The sequence below is a fragment of the Pelobates fuscus genome, chromosome 2 (genome assembly GCF_036172605.1).
Source record: "Pelobates fuscus isolate aPelFus1 chromosome 2, aPelFus1.pri, whole genome shotgun sequence".
In the NCBI taxonomy this organism is placed as follows: Eukaryota; Metazoa; Chordata; class Amphibia; order Anura; family Pelobatidae; genus Pelobates; species Pelobates fuscus.
This window is the reverse complement of record NC_086318.1, coordinates 145,366,954-145,390,724: the sequence shown is the minus strand read 5'-3', so window position 1 is coordinate 145,390,724 and position 23,771 is coordinate 145,366,954. Positions and strand designations below refer to the sequence as shown.

Sequence of the window (23,771 nt, the reverse complement as noted above, 5' to 3'; positions counted from 1 at the left end):
CTTGTGCTTTTTTTTTTTTTATCTATAACTGAGTGATGTAGAGAATTGGAGTTTTAGCATTGCAACTGATAACAGGTTCAGTTGAATAAAGATAGCCTCTACAATTCTGTTGAGGACACTTGATATTCAGAATGTAATATAAAGATTTACACCTATAATGTAAAATAGTAATATATATAAGGATAACTTACTTGAAAGGATTTATGATGAAGCACTAAGATAATTTGCTGCTATGCATTGTGATTTTGTAATTGGAGATATATATATATATATATATATATATATATTGGTTCTTGCATCAGTAATATGTTTTCAATCCTCTGCACATCTATTTTCTTTAAATTGTGGTTTTAATTAGAGTTTCAGTCATTCTCAAAGACAAAAGTGTGATTAAGTAGGGGTATCATCAAACTTGACTTATGGGGTTTTGTTTGAAAGATGACTAAGGACAGCATTCTCTTTTAAATTGTTCACTTAATTATATCGAAAATCTAATCAAAACTAAATCTACATTGTCAATTACACTTGATGGAGAGAGGCTCTAATTATCTCATGTTGAATCAATCATCCTTCACAAAATTTAGCTCACCACAAATTCATTTAAAATGTTTTGTGAATTAATGAATTTATTCCAATAGAGAGGACATATGTTCTCTCGCTGTGCATATTGGCTTTCAAGATAAAACCAGGTAATTAGTCTAAAAATCTGATCTTCACAAAATGAGTTAGAATTTGCTTGTACTGATGTTGAACAGTTCTTCATAGGAAGGGGGAGCCCCTGATTCCAGTCCTCTTAAGGAAATACCAGAAGTTGAGGTCATGATGTTCTGATGTGGAACCCATAGATGGGGCCTGTGACACTGTGACGATTCAGCAACTAGGGGGAAAAAATGGCATTACTTCATTTCCAGTTATGAATACAGTGTCTAATAAAAAAATAAAAAAAGAATGTGAGCACAAACTACAGCAAAAATAGTGCACAAAAATTCTAATTTTGTCTTGAAATGTGAATCTAAAAGGTAATCCATCACCAAAAATATTTTTTAAAAAAAAGTAATAATGTATCTCGCTATCAAGTCAGTAACATGCTTTGCAGTGGAAATACAATTTCCCATTATTTTCTTTTAAGAAAAGATTCACGTTCATCATTTTATGAAACTTTGAGTAAACTCTACAGTCAGAAAATGTTCTTCTACTCCTATGTTATTCTACAGAGCCCAATTATAAAAGTGTCAACAACAAAAAGACTCTCTGCATGATAACTGGGCTCTAAAGAAATGGAGCATGATATGTGCGTAGCACTTTTTTCTAACTGCAGGGGTTTAACTCACATTTCGTCTGTTTCTGTTAGATATTTATTAATTATTTTTGCTTTTCCTAGATATTTATCTGCAAGAAAAAAATATGATATATTAAAGGATTGTTTCTGTAGACTAACACGAGGTAATATTATGGAGTTATGTTACTGCGGAGTAACGTGAGGAAGCAAATCTCCAAACCTGCTGTGGGCCAAATAGAAAGGATGTAGGCCAATGTTAAATGTTCTAGCAGTGTCTAGCAATCATTATTCGTCAGATTTTGGGGCAATTAGCATTCACTTCCATCTGTAATTTATCTATCTGCTTCCGAACTGATCTGGAAGAATTCCAGTTTGGAACTCTCTATCTAAACCAGATTGATCACAAAAGGCTACGTTTGGTGTTTTTGAATTTTGGCGTTTTTGAATAGCAGAGATGAATTCAGACAGAAAAAAAACATTAGACTAGTACAAAGTTAAATGTTGGGTAATTCATAATCATTGTGGAGCTTTGACATTGGTACCTAATTTATTGTGGAATAACCAGCACCCTGCAACTTCAGTAATGATGCATACAGTAAACATATGACTATACTGTTAGGTAACTGGCCAGTATCACCTGCTTCACGTATTCATACAACTCGTCAATCGTCATGATGTTGAACAACACTTGGTGTTTTTCTCTGATGCAACACCTGTTATACAACACCCAAATAAATTGTATTGACTTCTGGCATCCTCATTTTGGGTTGTATCCAACATGTATCTATTAATGATACTTAATCACCTCCTTTTGAGGGGACTTTCTTTCCATTTACTCTAAGGTTGGTAGTATGACTTCCTATCCCTTGCTTATATCTGCAAATTATTATCATCCCAATACAAGTCTGCCTTATAGTTACTGAGTAATTGATATATATATTAACATAATAGGGCAGGTGGGTTTGCTTTAAGTAGTGCAAGGACATTGTCTTGGTTATTTTGCTTGTTAAATCTGTGGAATAGGGATCTCCTACCCCATTCTATGTACGAACTGTGCACCTTTACACTCAGTATGTGCACTGTCAAGGGTTAAGTATACCTTGTAGTATTGTATAAAAGTGTATATGCACTGTTAAATCAAATAAACAAAAATCAAAATTTAAAAATAGAGCAAAATAAAAAACATAAACCTGGCATTTTTTATTTTTACCATGTAACCCATTTTCTTCTCTTTTCATGTGTCACATTTGCTTGCATTGTTTATTTTTTCACCCCTGTTTTCTCCGTTCTCCTGTAAGCCCAATACCTCCTGTATGTGCAATACCCTACCTTATCTTGTGGCACTCATTGCCTTCTCTTTATATGTTTTGGTTTGTCTATTCCCTTTAAAGTGTTCTTTACTCATATATTTCTTTGTGATATTTCCAAAAACCCTCGGTGTCTCATTCGACTTCTTTCCTGTGTGCCATTTCCTTTCAGTTAATGGTTGTCATATGCGTCTGCTCTGTCTACACTTTTGTGGATTTTCCTTATACAATCTAATCCCTTCTGGGGGTTTCCCTGCCAATGCTGCCCTCTTGTGGGATCTTTCAAATTTGTGGGTTTTTATTACCCTGTGAATGTAATATCCATCTTTCTGATGTATCTGGTTTATTTATCAAAGCCTTTGTAGAACTCCTTTCCTACTGTGACATTATCTTGTGCCCTTGCCTCTAATATTGTCCAGCTTTATTCCTTCCCTCCCTTTCCACATGTGTATTTTCTGTGAATCCTTTTGCCTTGTCCCAAGTGTCTTTAACATAGTCTCATATTTAAGTCTGTGTGTCACCATCACCTTTCTTCTGGTTAAACAGTTGTATACACTTAGAGTATCTCTATGGTAACAGAATAGGAAAAAAAAAATTTTTTTTTTAAATCTGCAATTAATCATGTTAGAGATATTTACCATGTACAGATTCTGGGCTGCTTAATGTCACCACTGTGACCATACGCCTAGATAAAAACCGTGTTTGTCTCTTTATCCAGCACTGCAGACAGCAGCCAACCATACAGCGCAACATGACAATTAGCAAGATAATAAGGAAGACCCTGGAAAAAAAAAGTAAATTCATATTTAAATATAGGGCAGAAGTTCAATTGTTCTAACATCAAAAAATAAAATCCTAATGAACCAAAAAGGTATTGTATGTAACGTATAAAAAAGGCAGTATTCCATACCTATTTAATGCTGACCGACAGGTAGATTAGATGAAAGGACTACTGATTTAGACATGATGTCTATGATAAATTATATATTCTTTGCTTAAGGATATGTTACAATTTAAAGCATGTATTCCTGTCACTATAGTTTTAAAAACACATGTAGGGTCCCTGGCACTCCCCTTGCCCCCTTAAATAACGAATAAACTCACCTTAATTCCAGCACTATGCGGGTCCGCCGGGACTGGCCTGCCCCCATCTACTACCTTTGTTGACATACAATGAGGGAAAAAAGTATTTGATCACCTGCTCAGTTTGAACGTTTGCCCACTGACAAAGAAATGATCAGTCTATAATTTTAATGGTAGGTGTATTTTAACAGTGTGAGACAGAATAATAAAAAAAGCAAATCCAGAAAAACGCATGTCAAAAAAGTTATAAATTGATTTGTATGTCAAGGAGTGAAATAAGTATTTGACCCCTTTGACTTACTACTTGGTGGCAAAACCCTTGTTGGCAATTACGAAGGTCAGATGTTTCTTGTAGTTGGCCACCAGGTTTGCACACATCTCAGGAGGGATTTTGTCCCACTCCTCTTTGCAGATCCTATACAAGTCATTAAGGTTTCAAGGCTGTCATTTGGCAACTCGAACCTTCAGCTCCCTCCACAGATTTTCTATGGGATTAAGGTCTGGAGACTGGATCAAGATCATCCCGTGTATCCTAGCTGTTCTCATTATCATTGAAACTCCACGAGGTGAGATCTTGCATGGAGCACAAGACCGAGGGAGACTGACAGTTATTTTGTGTTTCTTCCATTTGCGAATAATTGCACCAACTGTTGTCACCTTCTTACCAAGCTGCTTGGCGATGGTCTTGTAGCCCATTCCAGCCTTGTGTAGGTTTACAATCTTGTCCCTGACATCCTTAGACAGCTCTTTGGTCTTGGCCATGGTGGAGAGTTTGGAATCTGATTAATTGATTGCTTCTGTGGACAGGTGTCTTTTAACCAGGTAACAAGCTGAAATTAGCATAGTCTCAGCTCATTACCTATATAAAAGACACCCGTGAGCCAGAAATTTTGCTGACTGATAGTCAATCAAATACTTTATTCACTCATTGACATGCAAATCAATTTGTAACTTTTTTGACATGCATTTTTCTGGATGTGTTGTTGTTGTTGTTATTCTGTCTATCACTGTTAAAATACTCCTACCATTAAAATTATAGACTGATCATTTCTTTGTCAGTGGGCAAAAGTTCAAAATCAGCAGGGGATCAAATACTTTTTTCCCCTCACTGTAATGGGAAAGCATTGTTTTTGCTGAGATTGTCAATTCTGATGTTCTCAGTCAAAGGAGGCAAGGTGGAGCCAAACACTGCCCTAGCCAATCAGAATCAGCATCTTGTTATAGATTGATTGATTCTGCAAAGTGTGCAGCACTGACCCAGGAAGTACCTCTAGTGGTCGTCTGTGTAGAGGCCACTAGAGGTGTTCCTAAGCTGTAATGTAAACAATAATAACTAGGAAAGTTCCACTTGTGAGAATGGGTCCAGGAAATTGGAACCGCCTCACTGGTGGAAGAACACCTTGGTGGACACTCCAGTGGTGTCCTGGGGCTTAACCCCTACGAGTAAAGAATGAAAAAAGTACTCAAAACGCTGGAGTGATCCAGACTGGCTGAGTATAGTACTGGAAAGAAAATAAATAGATAACCATAGAATATGGGTACAGTGTAATCTGAACTGAATTGATAAGTAGATTTTAACAAAATATAGTGAAATCTAGCCTTAATGGCTCACCTCCATATAGATCCAGTAATACCTTAATACCTATTCGCTCAAGAAATCACCACTGGCTACTGACTTTATTGGGCAATTAGACATGGTCAAGTCCAGTGGCTAGAGCGTTTTGGATAGGTGAATGTCAGACAGCTGACATAGGTATCTGGAGTAAGGTCACTCAAAAGAGTCTGAATATTGGTGAACGCCGAATGGCTAATGATTAACGCTAGTATACGTAAGGCCTATGATAGTACGGCTGCAGATAACTGGTTAAATCAGAGACCAAAGTCGGCATTAGGGGTAGCATGCAGCCTCTCCACTGTAGAATGACCATTTAGCATCTAGGTATTCATATACCCCTAGAAATTACTGCTAGGTAGCTGTAACACTGCAATTGTAGTGGTTACAATAACTACAGGGATGTGTTCAGCATGCTTTTCAGTGTTCCCCAATAACACCTGGAGGAAAAATCCTCTACAGACCAAAAGGCAAAGTAGTGACCCAACGAAAAGGAGGTGAAAGAAATAGTTAATGTTTAGAGTGACTCTATGTGCAGAACCATACTTAGAATGTTGGTTACCTGCACATAGTGATAGATAGCCCTAGTGAGAAAAATGTGAATGAAAATGAGCCCGTAGAGCCCGACGCGCGTTTCGGTGCTTGCCTAGATGCACCTTCGTCAGGGGATGACTGGAGACTGGTCCCTCGTCTCCTTTTATATGTAGTCAGATACTTGTATCTCAAAGAATTGTCCAATCGTTGAGCCGGTAGCTTGTGCATTCCGGCGCCAACTCCCCCACGTGGTGGTATGCTAATGAGCTGGATTCCGCCATCCAATCATGTTCGTTCTACTCCGTCTGGTTATCAGAGCGTTTTAACCGCCTAAGTGCCGAGAGAGTTCACAGGTACCTAGGTGTATACGAGGAACAGCATTACTGTAGCAGTTGGACAGAGCTACAGTGAATTACAATGTTGCAGATCACATCCCTTGAGACAGAAACGGCTTAGTTACCACTGTGTGTGCCGTTATGATGAAAGTGATTATGTGTTGATCAAATTATGTTGCTGACAGTTAGAGAATGAGGTGACAGTGTTTACTGTTTCCATTTGAATAGAACTAATTCATTGCGTTTCATTGTTATATGCCATAGAGAAACAAGGCTAAAAAGTCCATGCGTCGTCCGGGGTGATGTGAATTTATAAACATAAGGATAAAAAGTTAAAAAGTTAGATATCCCTCCTTTGGACGAATGCCAATGCTATTCGAAATTCATCTACTGTAAGATGTGATGTAAATTAACACATAGGACCTGAATGGCACTATACTGTGTGATCCGCTAAGGTGAGGAACACCTGCCTTGGTAGTGTCTAAGGCTGAGGAAGGCAGGTGTTCCTCACCTTAGCGGATCATACAGTATAGTGCCATTCAGGTCCTATGTGTTAATTTACATCACATCTTACAGTAGATGAATTTCGAATAGCATTGGCATTCGTCCAAAGGAGGGATATCTAACTTTTTAACTTTTTATCCTTATGTTTATAAATTCACATCACCCCGGACGACGCATGGACTTTTTAGCCTTGTTTCTCTATGGCATATAACAATGAAACGCAATGAATTAGTTCTATTCAAATGGAAACAGTAAACACTGTCACCTCATTCTCTAACTGTCAGCAACATAATTTGATCAACACATAATCACTTTCATCATAACGGCACACACAGTGGTAACTAAGCCGTTTCTGTCTCAAGGGATGTGATCTGCAACATTGTAATTCACTGTAGCTCTGTCCAACTGCTACAGTAATGCTGTTCCTCGTATACACCTAGGTACCTGTGAACTCTCTCGGCACTTAGGCGGTTAAAACGCTCTGATAACCAGACGGAGTAGAACGAACATGATTGGATGGCGGAATCCAGCTCATTAGCATACCACCACGTGGGGGAGTTGGCGCCGGAATGCACAAGCTACCGGCTCAACGATTGGACAATTCTTTGAGATACAAGTATCTGACTACATATAAAAGGAGACGAGGGACCAGTCTCCAGTCAGCCCCTTGTCGAAGGTGCATCTAGGCAAGCACCGAAACGCGCGTCGGGCTCTACGGGCTCATTTTCATTCACATTTTTCTCACTAGGGCTATCTATCACTATGTGCAGGTAACCAACATTCTAAGTATGGTTCTGCACATAGAGTCACTCTAAACTTTAACTATTTCTTTCACCTCCTTTTCGTTGGGTCACTACTTTGCCTTTTGGTCTGTAGAGGATTTTTCCTCCAGGTGTTATTGGGGAACACTGAAAAGCATGCTGAACACATCCCTGTAGTTATTGTAACCACTACAATTGCAGTGTTACAGCTACCTAGCAGTAATTTCTAGGCGTATATAAATACCTAGATGCTAAATGGTCATTCTACAGGGGAGAGGCTGCATGCTACCCCTAATGCCGACTTTGGTCTCTGATTTAACCAGTTATCTGCAGCCGTACTATCATAGGCCTTACGTATACTAGCGTTAATCATTAGCCATTCGGCGTTCACCAATATTCAGACTCTTTTGAGTGAACTTACTCCAGATACCTATGTCAGCTGTCTGACATTCACCTATCCAAAACGCTCTAGCCACTGGACTTGACCATGTCTAATTGCCCAATAAAGTCAGTAGCCAGCGGTGATTTCTTGAGCGAATAGGTATTAAGGTATTACTGGATCTATATGGAGGTGAGCCATTAAGGCTAGATTTCACTATATTTTGTTAAAATCTACTTATCAATTCAGTTCAGATTACACTGTACCCATATTCTATGGTTATCTATTTATTTTCTTTCCAGTACTATACTCAGCCAGTCTGGATCACTCCAGCTTTTTGAGTACTTTTTTCATTCTGTAATGTAAACAATGCCTTTTATCTGAAAAGGCAGTGTTTACATTCAAAAGACTACACTAACTGACTATACTCACCAGAACAACTACATTAAGCTGTAGTTGTTCTGGTGACTACAGTGTCCCTTTAAAGTGAACCTGACATGACAGGTTGACATAATAGGGGTACATCAGGCCCACACAGGCTAGGTCAGAGTTCCTTATGCTGGCTGGATTTCATAATTTATCTTTAATGATTGCTATTTAACAATAAAAAAAGAATAGAAATAGCACAAGCGTGCATAATGCTGTAAAAGTTGCCCAAAGTGATTATTTTGCGATAGGATACACAGCTAGAATGTGCCTGTACTCAGATGAGCCAATCTCACACTATTCGTTCTAATATATATGCTAATATATCATATCAGTAGCATTCTATCAAGGCTGAGTCAACACATAATTAGTTCAGTTTCCTGGTGTAGCTTGATTTAAATCAGGATTTAAATCAACAATAAAGTAAAAGTGATTTAAATAGTTGGTTTAATTCATTTGTTATTGACAGTATAAGTTATATTTCTGCAATAATAAAATGTGCCTGCTGTTGTAAATGTCTCCTAAAATATCATACTCATAGAGCATAACATTTAGAATTACTAAGCAAATGAAAAATCCATTTCATGAGAAACAAATTGAAATTTATTTTTACAAGATTCAAGATTTGAGATTGGCTCATTCTTTTACAGTAAATCCTCTTTATATTTACCTGTGAGAACTAAGGGTCTCCTTGACTGACTACTATTCCCAGGGCAGTGTTGCAGTCCAGGTGTTTAGAATATACAAGTTTTGGATACTGCACAGATGAATCAATCAAAAGTCCAGTCATTTTAACTGTCATTCATGGCAATGACAGATCTACCAGTTGTTAATGATGAAAAGTTTGAGGAGATTTCAAAAATATAACTAATAGGAACATCAGGTCATGTTCTAAATGTGGAGCAATAACTATAGAAACAAATTGTGATTGCTTGCAAAGCTTGCTCAAGGTTGCCCGGGATCCAGGCAGGTTGCCTAAAAGTGCCCCCTCCTACAGCTCTGTGCTTATTCTATGAATGGAGAAAGCGGAGTGTTGTATTGTATTGTCTAAGTGTTGTATGTGCAGTCTGAGTGTTGTACAGTTGTAATCAAAATCCTTCAAAATAATATTTATTGTCAAAATTTACAAACTGTCAGTTGTTTGCAATGAACAAATCAGACAAAAGCAATTGAAATAGCTCAACACAATGAATGCTTCAAGTGGTTTCCCTAAATTCAACTGAAAATGTAACTTATAATGACTTCTCCAGTCTCAAAATGATTCAATCCCCTGAGTACAATCCCTCACAACAATATAAATATGCAAAACAGGTGTTGTCTCACCAAAAAGTTGTTTTAACTAATCAAGGGCTTCATTAGTTGTACCTGATGTGCTTTAGATAGAACACTAAAAATGCCTGAACTGGCTAGAAGTTTGTTGAGTGTCATGTTTGGCTGCATGTTAGAAATATGGCTAAGTCAAAAGAATGGTCCACAAAGTTAAGAGAAGAGAACATCACCCTTCATAAACAAGGAACAGGATACAAAAAGATAGTGAATGCAATGAATGTTCCTAGAGATACCATTGGAAGCATAGTTTGCAAGTTCAAAGTTGAAGGAACAGTGGTTACGCTACCTAGACAGGGCAGAAAAGGGACGCTATCAATGGCTGCAACCAGATTTCTGAGAAGGAAGGTTCTGTAAAATTCTAAAGTGACTGTAAAAGACATGCAGCAAGACTTGGTGGCAACATGCACTGAGATTTCAGTGAGCACTGTAAGATGCGTACTAAATGCAGAAGGTCTCTATGCCAGAACTCCAAGACATGCACCACTACTGACCCAAAAAGCACAAGAAAACTCTGCTCCAAAATATTAAAAATCAGATAAATATGCCACAGAAGTTTTGAGATTCTGTTCTGTGGAGCGATTAAACCACAATGGATCAGCGGTATGTCTGGAGTAAGAAGAATGAAGCATACGCTGAAAAGAACATTCTACCTACAGTTAAGCATTGTGGTGGGTTTGCTTTAGGGTTGCTTTGCATTATTGGCACTGGCAACTTGCAGCGTGTGGGAGTATCAGGAAATCTTAGGAGAACATGTCATGTCATTTGTGAGGAAGTTGAAGCTTGGACATCATTGGACCTCCCAACTAGTTAATGATCCCAAACATACCTCAAATTCCACCAAGGCTTGGTTGCAGAAGGACCCCTGGTTACTCTCTCGCAATCAATTTAAATCCACTTGTATGTCTCTCTCTGCATCCACCCAGGCCCTTTTGTGTGTTTCTTTCCATTACCCAGGTCTCAATATGTGTCTTTAGGGGTGAATCCAGGGCCCAATATTGGGAGGGGCTTTATAAGATAACTTATTCACAGTGCTGCAGATAAAAAAGCAATCACTGAACAACGCACGATAATGTATGTTTTGCTGTGAGCCTCTAATGTAAAATTCATTGTATATGAGTGGATAAAAGAGTCCTAAATAATTAAGACTCAACATCCCATTCTTGCAGTGCCACTGTATGTGTGAATAAAGGTGAAGTTGATGTATGAATGTGAAGGAAAGGTGTATTTGTGTGAAGCCTCAGTGTAAAAGAATAGAGATGTGTGTGATATATGTGAGCAGCACCCTCTGCAAGGTCCAGAAGTCTGGGGGCTGGCCAGACAGGGTTCTTCAGTAGTACAGTGTATGGGCCCTACCAACTTTCCAGGTGAAAATGCACATTGAAGTGTTACTGATTTGATTTTCCATGTGGCTCTTTTGTATTTCCCCCCACCTCTACTCTCCCCATCCCATCTCGTACCCTGAGTCTTCTTGAAAAGCTGAGTTGCATGCTAGGTTGGCGTGGCTGTTCCATCCTCTGCCAGGCTTTAGATGAGCTAATACAGAATATGGCAGAGGTATTGCGTGGAAACCGGTTGGGGTGAGAACATGAATGAAATGATGTTGCAAGTGGGAGTTCTATGTCACAGGGTCCCACGTGGCACATGAAAAATGGCAAATTAGTTGTGGCACTGTAAGAGGGCTCAGGGCTAAGTAGGGAGATCTCTTGTTCTCTCAGCCAGCTCACAGAGGATTCCCTCACAGACAGAGCCAAAGCTCCAGTGCTAAAAAAACGTGTACCACATATTATATCCCTAGATTTTCTAGATCTGCAATTCCCAAAATGCCACCATTTTAAGATCCATGTTTACTAATATTTATGAATAAGTTAAATAATTGATGTACATTCCTGTTATGTCACCCTAATAATACTCACATCTACTAATTTGTACTATGCTAGATGCCGTTACATTTTTTTTTTTGTAGCAATATTGTTAAAGCATAATGAGTCTTATACATTTTTCAAAATGCACACTATGTAGCCTGTATTGCTACTAGATTGGAACAATGAAGTGCTGTGTGATAAAACTAGTAAGAGCAGAATAATGAAATTAGGATGTTGGTAAAGATAGCACACATAGATAGATGCCAATCATGGAATTAAAGAAGGAAACGAGATAGCAAGAAAAACATGCACAAAATAATAGAACAATGGATAGTCATGAAGGGGACAGGGAAAAAGCAATTTCTCTGAAATATGTACTTTTAATATACAAGTCTAGAAACTGTGCTTTATTAATGCGTTCTATAAATCCATATCTGTATATCTGTCTAAATCAGTAGTTCTTAATTGTTTTATAGGGATCCAAATTAGGAACAGTGCATTAACTCAGTGATCCATTCTTTCTTTGCAAACATATGTTAGAGAACGATTTTAAAGAATATCATAAGGCATTTTAAAAATAAAAAAAAAATGCAAAATACATTTCATTAGACTCTTCTGAATGTCCAAGGATTGTCAATCACATTGGTGATGGCACTACTACTAAACACTTTATTATGAGACTAATCCTGTTGAGGTGGATATTCCCAAAACCTCCCTAAAAGACTGTAATACTACCCTGGCTCTCTGTTCCTTCTCCTCTCCATGTGGACCCAGCTTGCGCCTCTCTATGCCCTGTTTGCAGACTATGAAATGAGCCAGAGTGTCCCGAACGCTTCAGCGGGATGTCTCTGTGCTTCCCATGGAACTCTGGCTCGGCCACAAGTTTACCCTTGCATCATGGTTTTTCTCTCTTTTTCCAATGCCCAATGAGAGCCCTCTTTCGAAGGGAGCTACAGGACTTAAGAAGGAACAATCACTACATATGAGCCAGGGGGAACCTCCTTTCTTAGCTGGCCAGAGACACTGTTAAAGTACCAGCAAATGCCTGTAACCACCTGAAACTAATTTTGGCTTAGACCATGCTAGCGGTCAGTCTAAACTTTACCAGTGTGGCATTTTGTCAAACCCCCATGGATCAGACTGCTATTTGGACATATTGGGTGCTCCACCAAGAGCTATAGAGGATATATGACCTGTGGGGGTTCATAACTGTTGTCATGTGATTTCGGGGGTTTTCAGGTATTCGGCTCTCTGTATCCGGGAGAAAATTCACTTAGCAAACCTTGACTCAGTTATCTCCCAGACACAGAGGCACCTGGGCAGGATTTGAATGTAGAAAATGGAGGTCTGTGCATAAAAGGCTGCATTCTGAACAATAAAATCAGAAATTTTCCCAGAACTATCTGTCGTCTAGTTACTGGGGGAACAGAGTTATATTCACTGAAGGTTCCATTTCTGGCCTAGAGGAGAGTTTAGCGGAGGTAACCAGTATGGTTACTGGTGGTCTGCTATACATGGGTCCTGTTAAAATGAATAAAAAAGGAATTAGGGGCACACCCAGAACATACATTTATCAGCAGTGGTGCTGCCTAAAGACCAATTTATACAAAATACGAATTAAAGAACAGAGCACACACAAAACAATCCAGTTCTAACTTTTACAGTGAGGGGAAAAAGTATTTGATTCCCTGCTGATTTTGAATGTTTTCCCACTGACAAAGAAATGATCAGTCTATAATTTTAATGGTATGTGTATTTTAACAGTGAAAGACAGAATAACAACAACAACAAAAAATCCAGAAAAACGCACATCAAAAAAGTTATAAATTGATTTGCATGTCAATGAGTGAAATAAGTATTTGATCCCCTATTAATCAGCAAGATTTCTGGCTCCCAGGTGTCTTTTATACAGGAAACGAGCTGAGATTAGGAGCACTCTCTTAAAGGGAGTGCTCCTAATCTCAGCTCATTATCTGTATAAAAGACACCTGTCCACAGAAGCAATTAATCAGATTCCAAACTCTCCAATATGGCCAAGAACAAAGAGCTGTCCAAGGATGTTAGGGACAAGATTGCAGGCCTACACAAGGCTGGAAAGGGCTACAAGACAATCGCCAAGCAGCTTGGTAACAAGGTGACAACAAATGGAAGAAACACAAAATAACTGTCAGTCTCCCTCGGTCTTGTGCTCCATGCAAGATCTCACCTTCAATGATAATGAGAACAGTGAGTATACACGGGATGATCTTGTTAATGATCTCAAGGCAGCTGGGACCATAGTCACTAAGAAAACAATTGGTAACACACTACACCATGAAGGACTCAAATCCTGTAGTGCCCTCAAGGTCCCCTTGCTCAAGAAAGCACATGTACAGGCCTGTCTGAAGTTTGCAAATAAATATCTGAATGATTCAGAGGAGAACTGGGTGAAAGTGTTGTGGTCAGATGAGACCAAAATCAAGCTCTTTGGCATCAACTCAACTCGCATTGTTTGGAAGAGGGGGAATGCTGCCTATGACCCCAAGAACACCATCCCCACCGTCAAACATAGAGGTGGAAACATGCTTTGGGGGTGTTTTTCTGCCAAGGGGACAGGATAACTGCACCCCATCAAAGAGACTATGGACGGGGCCATGTACCATAAAATCTTGGGTGAGAACCTCCTTTCCTCAGTCAGGGCATTGAAAATGGCTCGTAGATGGGTATTCCAGCATGACAATGACTCAAAACAGACAGCCAAGTCAACAAATAAGTGACTCAAGAAGAAGCACATTAAGGTACTGGAGTGGCCTATCCGGTCTAGAGACCTTAATCCCATAGAGCTGAAGGTACGAGTTGCCAAATGTCAGCCTTGAAACCTTAATGACTTGGATAGGATCTGCAAAGAGGAGTGGGACAAAATCCCTCCTGAGATGTGTGCAAACCTGGTGGCCAACTTCAAGAAACGTCTGACCTCTGTGATTGCCAACAAGGGTTTTGCCACCAGGTACTAAGTGCCACCAAATACACCAACAAAACAGTAGCCGTAAGGGTGGCGAGAGGAGCCATACATAAGCTTCCCACTGCCCGGGTGCACCTCCACTGGGGCTCAGGAGTTAAACATTTGGAGGTGGGCATAATGAAGGAGCTACCAGCCAAGGTGTTATTGGGAAATGACCTGGGCTGCCTGACCTCCCAGTCCAACACACCCAGTGAACACCCAGTGAACACCAGATCGCAAGCATGCAGGGGGCAGCCAGCACACTCGAAGGAACCTCAGGTTGTGACAGTTTCTGTGGGCGTATATACTGCACTCTGGTCTTGCATAAAAGCCGGCCATTTGGCCTGAATAAAGACATTCATGTTGTACCCTTCATCTAGTTCAGGCTGATGTTTGGGTATGCGTCTGACTACTTGGTGGATCAACTAGAATGCTGTATTTTGGTCGGGAGAACATTCGAATCAGCACCCGAACTGTGAGCTGCAATCACTCAGCCTCTAGCAGTTCGGGAGAAAGAGAACTAACGAGTAACTGAAATACCAGCGTTCGTAACACAATGGATTGGAATTCAATTGTATATTCAGCTACAGGCCTGGATCCCTGCATAATTCTCATTAAGACTCTGCCAACATTTCTCTTTTGACCTGAACACCTTCTTAAATGCTTCGAAACATTTATGATAGTTTTACACCAGATGAGCATCATTTTCCCACTAGGGATTTATTGAGGCCAAAGCTTTCTCTTATAAAAATTCCTAATGGAGCCTACTTTAGACCTATCAGAAAATGAGAGATCTATCCTAACAAAAAAAAAACTGCCTATCCCATCACCATAATAATAGCGTGCATGGGCCCAATATGCTAAACTCTTGTAAAATAAATATATATATATATATATATATATATATATATATATATATATATATTCTACTTACAATCAGATGTCTTCTTTCTTTTTAAAAAACTTATTTTCTTCAGTCCCCAAAAATGTCGAATAAAATAGTCCTGGATTAACTTTTAATATAAAAATGAGGACATGATCACCTCCACATTAAAAAAGTAAAATAATTTAATAAATAAGCCTATTATGGTCAATAAACGCCATATAAAGGATGATTAAAACCTCCAGATGTCCCTATCAGCTATGATGTAGGTAACAAATTAAGCCATTATAAAGTCTCACTCGTTGAAAATTTTCCAACTTTATAAAATAGCTAACTTAGCTTGGAGAAGCCCTTATAAGGGCTTCCTCCTCTATGTGGGGCAAAGATAGATTAATAGGTGGAGGATCTGGAGAGGACACTAGGTCCTGCCAATTGGTGAGGGCTGGGGGGAAAATAGGTCCCCATCTTATATTATAAATGCCTCCACCTGCTAGTGACCGGTAGGGGCAGGAGGCTAGACAGTTAACACTTTACTTATTAATATCCCCCACCCACGTATGGACTATGTCCCCCGTTATTACACAGGCTATATGCTCATGGCATGTGACCTTTCTAGCAGCAATGGCTTTCTAGCAGCGACTGCTCAGTCGCTAATTTGAAAAATCTGGTAGATAGACCCCGTATAATGATATGGGACCCCCATAGACTTTTTATTTTTCTAACTATTTAATGTGGCAGTTGGCTAGCTGGCTATAAAGCAATAAAACACAGCTATAAAGCAATGGTCAGCTGCCATATACTTAGCCCTTGCATTGCCGAGGGATTTTAACGATTTACCCGATGTCTGCTAGTGCTGCTAGTGGACTAATTTATTTTTTTTCAAATTCATAGCCTGAGTTGCAAAATTCAGACATTGTTGAATAATCTGAGCAATGTCTAGATTTTGCAGTCTGAAAACCCTGTATGCATCCTGATAATTTTTCCCCAACTGGTACAGACTATTCGGACTTTAGGGACTTGGGGCTTGGAAACACCACTCTAATAGTCAACGCCTTCATAACACGGACATACGCATTTTCTTAAATTACAAATAAATCAGTACCCATAGATTTCCAGTCCATAGAATTTTATCTAAAATCTGGATGATCACCAAACATCTACTTTTTAGACAGCATTTGCTGTGCTAATAACCTTTACAGCACATCTACCTCTGGAAACTGCTGTATAAGCAAAAGCACCTTAAGAATATAAAATGTATTAGCTATTTTTCATTGACCTGGAGCTCGTTATATCCACTTTAAATTCTGCAATGGCATGAATGTAGTAACAGAATCTGTTTGACAAAGTTACCTTTTGAAATGAGTTCAGCTATAGTGCCTACTTGATAGAAGACTAGAAGAAGCTAGTTTTATCATATTCTTTTGTAGGGTAGATGAACATAACATGGTTTACAGAACATTTAGAATATGTAACAGTCCATCACAAAGGCTAAGCTAGTAGTGCTTTTCTGCATGGTTACATTTAAACTTGACAATTCAGCATTGGCAAACAAAGTGATTACTAAAGAGGCTTCAATCATGTAAATTGATCTGTGCCTGTAAAGCTATCATTCTCTGGGGCTCTGGACATGCTGACATTTTGTTTGTCAGAGCTGCAACTATACTTTCTAGTTTACAGTATTCCAGTATCAGACAGAATGGCAGAAGTCACTGATAGCATTGATACCCAGCTATAGGTACTGAATGTATAAATTCCAAAAAGCCACACAGTGCTAAGTATAAAACATTGTGGGAGAGATTGCAAGATCAGACATGAAATATTCGGGATTCCTGATGTTGGTGAGCTACAGACAATAGACATTACATTACAAACACTGTAATGATCAGGAATATGAAAGAAGTATATTGTCCAATCCAGGGTAGGAAAGTAAAGTTTAACAACATTTTGGTTGAGGTTAATAAGATCTTGGTTTCACCAAGCTTGGCTTTAGTGTAAGAGTAAATGCCACTAATCTAGTTTGTCTTCAGACAGCAAAGGACATGTAGGTGCCCCGTAGAACAGCAGTTCAACACAATACAGTGAGAACAAAGGCTCTCAATCATGACCATGTCTTTGACAGCGTTGCATCAATATGCTCAATCATACAGTTTACATACAGTAAAGGACAAGAAGCAGTGAGAAATGTTTCTGTGCTCTGTGCTTAAACATAGTACAGTTATTTTTTTCCAGTATAATTTTTATTGACATAGCAACGGTGGTACATCACAAAGTAAATGTAACAGAGCAGTGAACAGTCAGACATGTCATGTATATTGAATCATGGTATAAAATGGTTGTGCAAAAGTAACGGATAAACCAAAACAAACTAATACACATAGAAATACAAGTCTGCTGTATTCATAAATCTTAGATGCCCTAGAACAGTTTGATTCCTTGAATTGTCCATGCATAGAGCTACTTAGTGGGCTTCTAGTACCAGATGTGTTTCTTGGGGACCTGCCTGATTCCCTTCAAAGTATTTAGTAGTAACATTGAATGTTTCCCAAACTCCAAATATTTTATCAAATGTACAGGTCATGTTGATTATAGGACATCCATTCCTATATTTTGTGTTCCAGCACAGTGCATTATGGAGGTCGGAGGAGAGACTATGTCTGAGGACCATTTACATTAGCATTTGTGGCTAAATAGGCATCTTTTTTGATATTGAAGTAGAGAAGCAGGACAATAGAGGGGTCTGATGTACATACAGTATTAGTCACTGTGTTTACCAGCTGGAACACATACAGCCAAATAGGCTTGACCACAGCATTTGACCACCATATGTGAATTTATTAAGAGGCGTGTATCTGTCCCAATATACTGTAAAGCCACAAGTTTCCATGTACATTTTTTTCAATGTGTTTTCTGTACTCTAAAGTCTCTTTCCAAGTAGAAGGACAACAGAGGTACTGTTATTTAAAGAATTGAAAAGGAAACCATTGCGTTGCAAGAAGACTATTAAAAATCTGGATATCTGTGCATGTGAGAGTAAAAGGTCTTGAGTGAAGTGTCACATAGTTGCGAAGAGCTGTGGTAACTGCCATGAATTCTCTCTGCAGTTGTACAGCAAGCTAGGAAAAGTCTACAAATATCTTCAGTTTTGAACATTTGGGTGGGTAAACCTCAGAATACATTTATCTGTTCACAGTATCCACCCTTTGGTTGTATTGGTGAATATGGTGATCATGTTCCTAGGAGATCCCTAACAATGTTTGGGAGACCTTGACAGTCAGTGTATGCAATCCAGTATCACTTAGGTATCCTTCTATTTAGAAATAAGGCCACATGAAAATGTGCATGTATGTAGATAAGTCTGCTGCCTTGAAATCTTCTGGATCTCCTTGGATACAGAGATTGTTGCTCCAGGCCAGTGATCATAAGTTATAGCTGTATCGCCTCCTTTGACTGTGATAAATGTTGATCTGAACATTGTGGTATGTAACCTCTTCTTCCATGTAGCCTTCAAGCATGTCCGTCATCAATCCAATTAGAGCAAATACACATTTCATTCACATTTGATCTCACTACTTATGTTCACTATAATATAATTTAATAGTCATTTGACATATTCTATAGGAATTGGCATTGTTGGAGCAGTTACATTTTGAATTAAAGGCCATGAGGGAATCCTCCTTAATCTGCAGCTTGGTTGTCTTGGTTTGTTTCTTCCAAGCCTGACTTGTGATTTGTTCTTACAAGAGCTGGCTCTGGACATTCTCCCATGTCTGCTGATAAAGAAAAGTATCATGGAGCGAAGCTAAATGACTGATTTGCGGTGTCAATATGTAATAAAAGTGCAGACCTAAACCATGTCTTCTCTTGATGACTTGCTGTCTACCCACGTTAGTAAGACCAGCTATCTTCAAGTGCTATTCATTTTAAAGCCTTCCTGTTTGGTCCTATGATTCTAGTGATGGATATGACATGACAATCACATGTGAGCTGAAAACACTAACTAACTAACTGCTATTCGGATCTTTTGGAATAGAAAACCCTTAGTCAAGAGCTAGCTTGCGAGGTGTTATAATTTTTTCCAAAAAGTGAGAAGGCAATGTTTCACAAATGTTTTTTCCAGAAACCACATTTCCATGCTGGTTTAGTTTTGGATTGGGAGTCATCTCTGGAAGCCAATGAGGAAAGGTACAGCAGGTTCCAGCGTAGCATAATAATTTATTTTATTTAATTTAAATATATTTATTAAAAAGAATATAAAATAGCCACTAATCTGTGCTTCAGCAACACTAGGGAATTCCACTATACATTAAATTTATTTTCAAAACATGCTTACACAAGTTCCCTCAGCACATCACAGCTAAAGGAATACAATTTAAAATCTTTGTATGTTTACTTTATAATACATTTTCACTTTCCTTCCATGTTTTTAATATATTTTTAATTAACTTGGAAAAACACAACAAGTAATCTCCATACTTATAAGCTGATAGCTAGAGATGTCGCAAACATAAAATTTTCCGTTCGCGAATGGCGAACGCGAATTTCCGAAAATGTTCGCGAACGGGCGAACCGGGCGAACCGCCATGGACTTCAATAGGCAGGCACATTTTAAAACCCACAGAGACTCTTTCTGGCCACAATAGTGATGGAAAAGTTGTTTCAATGGGACTAATACCTGGACTGTGGCATGCCGGAGGGGGATCCATGGCAAAACTCCCATGGAAAATTACATAGTTGATGCAGAGTCTGGTTTTAATCCATAAAGGGCATAAATCACCTAACATTCCTAAATTGTTTGGAATAACATGCTTTAAAACATCAGGTATGATGTTGTATCGATCAGGTAGTGTAAGGGTTACGCAGGGTTCACAGTGACAGACCAAACTCCCTGTTTAACGCACCGCAAACAACCGCAAACTGTCCATTTGCACAACCGCAAACTCCCCATTTGCACAAGGTTGGATAACAAGCTAGCCATGTCCCGTTCCTTGTCCTCACTGATGTCATTGAAGGTCTCTTCCTCCACCCAGCCACGTACAACACCAAGGGTCCCCGAAAGGTTCGTGGCCTCTGAACACTGGGCATTATTCTAGGGCCAAAGGGAATCACAGCACCACGACCACGACGGCCCCTGCGGGGTGGCCTGCCTCTGCCTGTCATTTTTTTTCGATTACTGGTACTATGCGTGCAAGCTACTGTGACAACAGATCTGAGTGGCACTGTGCACTGGCAGAAGTTGACAGAGTAGACACTGTAGGCCTGACACACATGCTTGCAGACAACTAACTGCTATTCAATCTATTACAGTCAATTTTTTTTTTTTTTTTTTAAATGTTCACTACTGTTACACCAGATTTGAGTTGCACTGGTGTGACACTGTGCCCTGGCAGGCCCTGAAACGCACACGTGTGAAGCAAACTGACTGCTATTATTTCACAGTCAAATTTCTAGTTTTGTTTTTTAATGTACACTACTGTTACACCAGATAGGAGTTGCACTTGTGTGACACTGTGCCCTGGCAGGCCCTGAAACGCACACGTGTGAAGGAAACTGACTGCTATTATCTTACAGTCAAAAAAGTTTAGTTTTTTTTTAAATGCAAGCTACTGTGACACCAGATATGAGTGGTGGCACTGGGCAAGTGGGCACAGTATATGCTGTGAGCCTGACACACACGCTGGCAGGCAGGCAACTGCAATTAGATTACACAGAAAAAAAAGGGGGCTTTTTGGGGTGCTGTCCTTATAGCAGAGATCAGATGAGTCCTTCAGGACTGTAGTTTACACTGAATACACTAGCCTAGCTATCGATTTACCTATTAAATCAGCAGCAGCTACACTGTCCCTCCTCTCACTAAGAATGCACATTTGATTGGCCCACATCATGCCTACGCCCCCAAAACGTTTGTGTGTGGGGGTGCTGGAATGACGTGGGCCAATGGGAGCCTGAATCCACTTTTGGCTCCCACTGCCCCTTTAAGAGCGAGCTAGTGACTCGAGCCGTGCTCCTGGTGCCAGGCTGGCCACGTGACCGATCACTTTTGTCAGTGCACGCGGCTAAGTCAGAAGAGGAGATCAAGCTGCATGCGGCTCGAGTGGCGGCAGGAGTGATCCAGCCATGCGCGGCTCAAGCTTAGGAGCCAGGTCGGTCCCAGGATAAGGTAAATACAGCCACAACCACTTCTCCCAATCACACACCTTTCCTAACGTCCTATCCCATTAAAAGCATATTACCGCGTATTTAATAAAACAGATAGACCCCCTACTTCATCCAGGTTACCGATCGATGGTTCGATATTCTGAGCCCTCTCTGATTTACTGTACACGACTATTCGATATTCCCACAAATTTTATATAGCATTTTATGTTTGTTTGAGACCACCTTAAAAATATTGGATATCGCTAAAAATCATGATCACTATATACTTTCTCTACAAACCTCTAAAACGAACCAAACTACTCATCCATCCTCTATACCACTTTATCCTACCTAGAACTAGTGCCCAGTTAAAATGCTTGACTCTTACTTACCCACACTCAGTCATGCCACACACATTTCACCACTACTCTCACTGAATCCCTCTGACTACGGCTAAATTCATCTTCTACATCAGAACACTACTCCTAAGATTGGGTTGTATCCATGTCTCGGGTCTTTCATTTAGAATAGGGGCAGCTTCGGTCTCCTTTAACACTGACACTCCAGTGCATATTATTAAAAGATTGGGCAGATGGAAATCCTCAGTCTACAACCGATATATTCCTCATCCCGAGAAAGAAATGAGGAAAGCTTTTAAAAGTTTGGCTTTGTAAATTTGATGCAATAAGTGTGTTATTACCTTTTCACCCTCTTTCAATGAACCCGACATCATGCTGCCTAGGTCCAACGATAAATGACTATGGGGGATACTGTATAATAAACACAGGTTACTGGCTATGGGGGGGATAATGTATAATAAACGCAGGTTACTGGCTATGGGGGGATAATGTATAATAAACACAGGTTACTGGCTATGGGAGGATAATGTATAATAAACACAGGTTTCTGGCTATGGGGAGGATAATGTATAATAAACACAGGTTACTGGCTATGGGGGATAATGTATAATAAACACAGGTTACTGGCTATGGGGGAATAATGTATAATAAACACAGGTTACTGGCTATGGGGGGATAATGTATAACAAACACAGGTTACTGACTATGGGAGGGACAATGTATAATAAACACAGGTTACTGGCTATGGAGGATAATGTATAATAAACACAAACACACACAAAAAAAAAAGAATGCAGCTTCAGAATTAATCTAAATTGTATGCTGTCTAGGAGGTGGGATGGTCTGGGAGGGAGGTTCTGCTGCTGATTGGCTGGAATGTGTCTGCTGACTGTGAGGTACAGGGTCAAAGTTTACTCAATGATGATGAATAGGGGGCGGACCGAACATCGCATATGTTCGCCATCCGTGGCGAACGCGAACAAGCTATGTTCGCCAGCGAACCGTTCGGGACATCACTATTATTCACTAGTCTCATCTCATGGGGCGACTCACACTTGATTTATAACTAGTGGTGGAGCTGCTCATATAAATACACAGTTGATAACGTGCAATCTACACCCTAAACATGACAGCCATCTTTCACAACAATGTACTGCTATATACTCATACCCTCAGTGCAACTAGCCATGATATACGCACGTTCAGCCTAGCATGCTCAAATATTACACACTTCTGTCTAAAAAAAAAAAAAATACAAAAAAAAAGAATACAAAAAAAAGAATGCAGCTTCCGAATGAATCGAAAATGGATGCTGTCCAGGAGGTGGGAGTGTCTGGGAGGGAGGGTCTGTTGCTGATTGGCTGGAATGTGTCTGCTGACTGAGGTACAGGGTCAAAGTTTACTCAATGATGATGAATAGGGGGCGGACCGAACATCGCACATGTTCGCCAGCGAACTGTTCAGGACATCTCTACTGATAGCTATTCATTGTCATGTATTACTCTCAAACACCCTGCTGCATAATCGTGCTGAAATGCCATGAATACATTGTTTCTTTTAAATCTTATATGTCCATGCTGAATTAATACGTTCTCAAAACATTTATTAATTTCAGTAAAAAATATAAAAACAGTGCCCAAGCAGTAATATATTATTACATTTTTGAAACACTTATCCTCAAAGACATAGTCTTAGCATCCTAAACATACTATGTGGCAGAGTGGTTGTGGTCCCAGGAGCCCCATGGCACTGTCCCACTGTAAGTAGTCAAACATAAGGCAATAAGAAAACAAGACAGTGCTGAATTTACATATGAAACAATTACAAAGGCATTTTAGCTCTCTGCATGTAGAAAAAAGTAGTACATTGAAATATATTAATATGATGGATAAGGAAGTGCCTCATTCCCTGCTGTCATTTAAATAGGTTCCAAAGAACTGAAGAGGGAGGACATATAAGGTAACAAAGAAGAAGCAGAATGGAAAGAAGAGGTAAGATGAGAT

The 23,771-nt window shown here is 39.5% G+C and overlaps 1 protein-coding gene across 1 annotated transcript in view; it reads right to left on the bottom strand.

Annotated features, from left to right (window-relative positions):
- Positions 1-327: 327 nt before the first annotated feature.
- TMEM207 (transmembrane protein 207) overlaps positions 328-23,771 on the bottom strand; it is a 39,580-nt gene continuing 16,136 nt past the window's right edge. Inside the window, exons 4-5 of the mRNA XM_063441082.1 lie at positions 3,225-3,367; positions 328-877 (exon numbers count right to left, since the gene is read on the bottom strand). Coding sequence (XP_063297152.1) covers positions 726-877; positions 3,225-3,367 — 295 coding nt within the window. The 3' untranslated portion in view covers positions 328-725. The remainder of the gene's footprint in view (positions 878-3,224; positions 3,368-23,771) is intronic.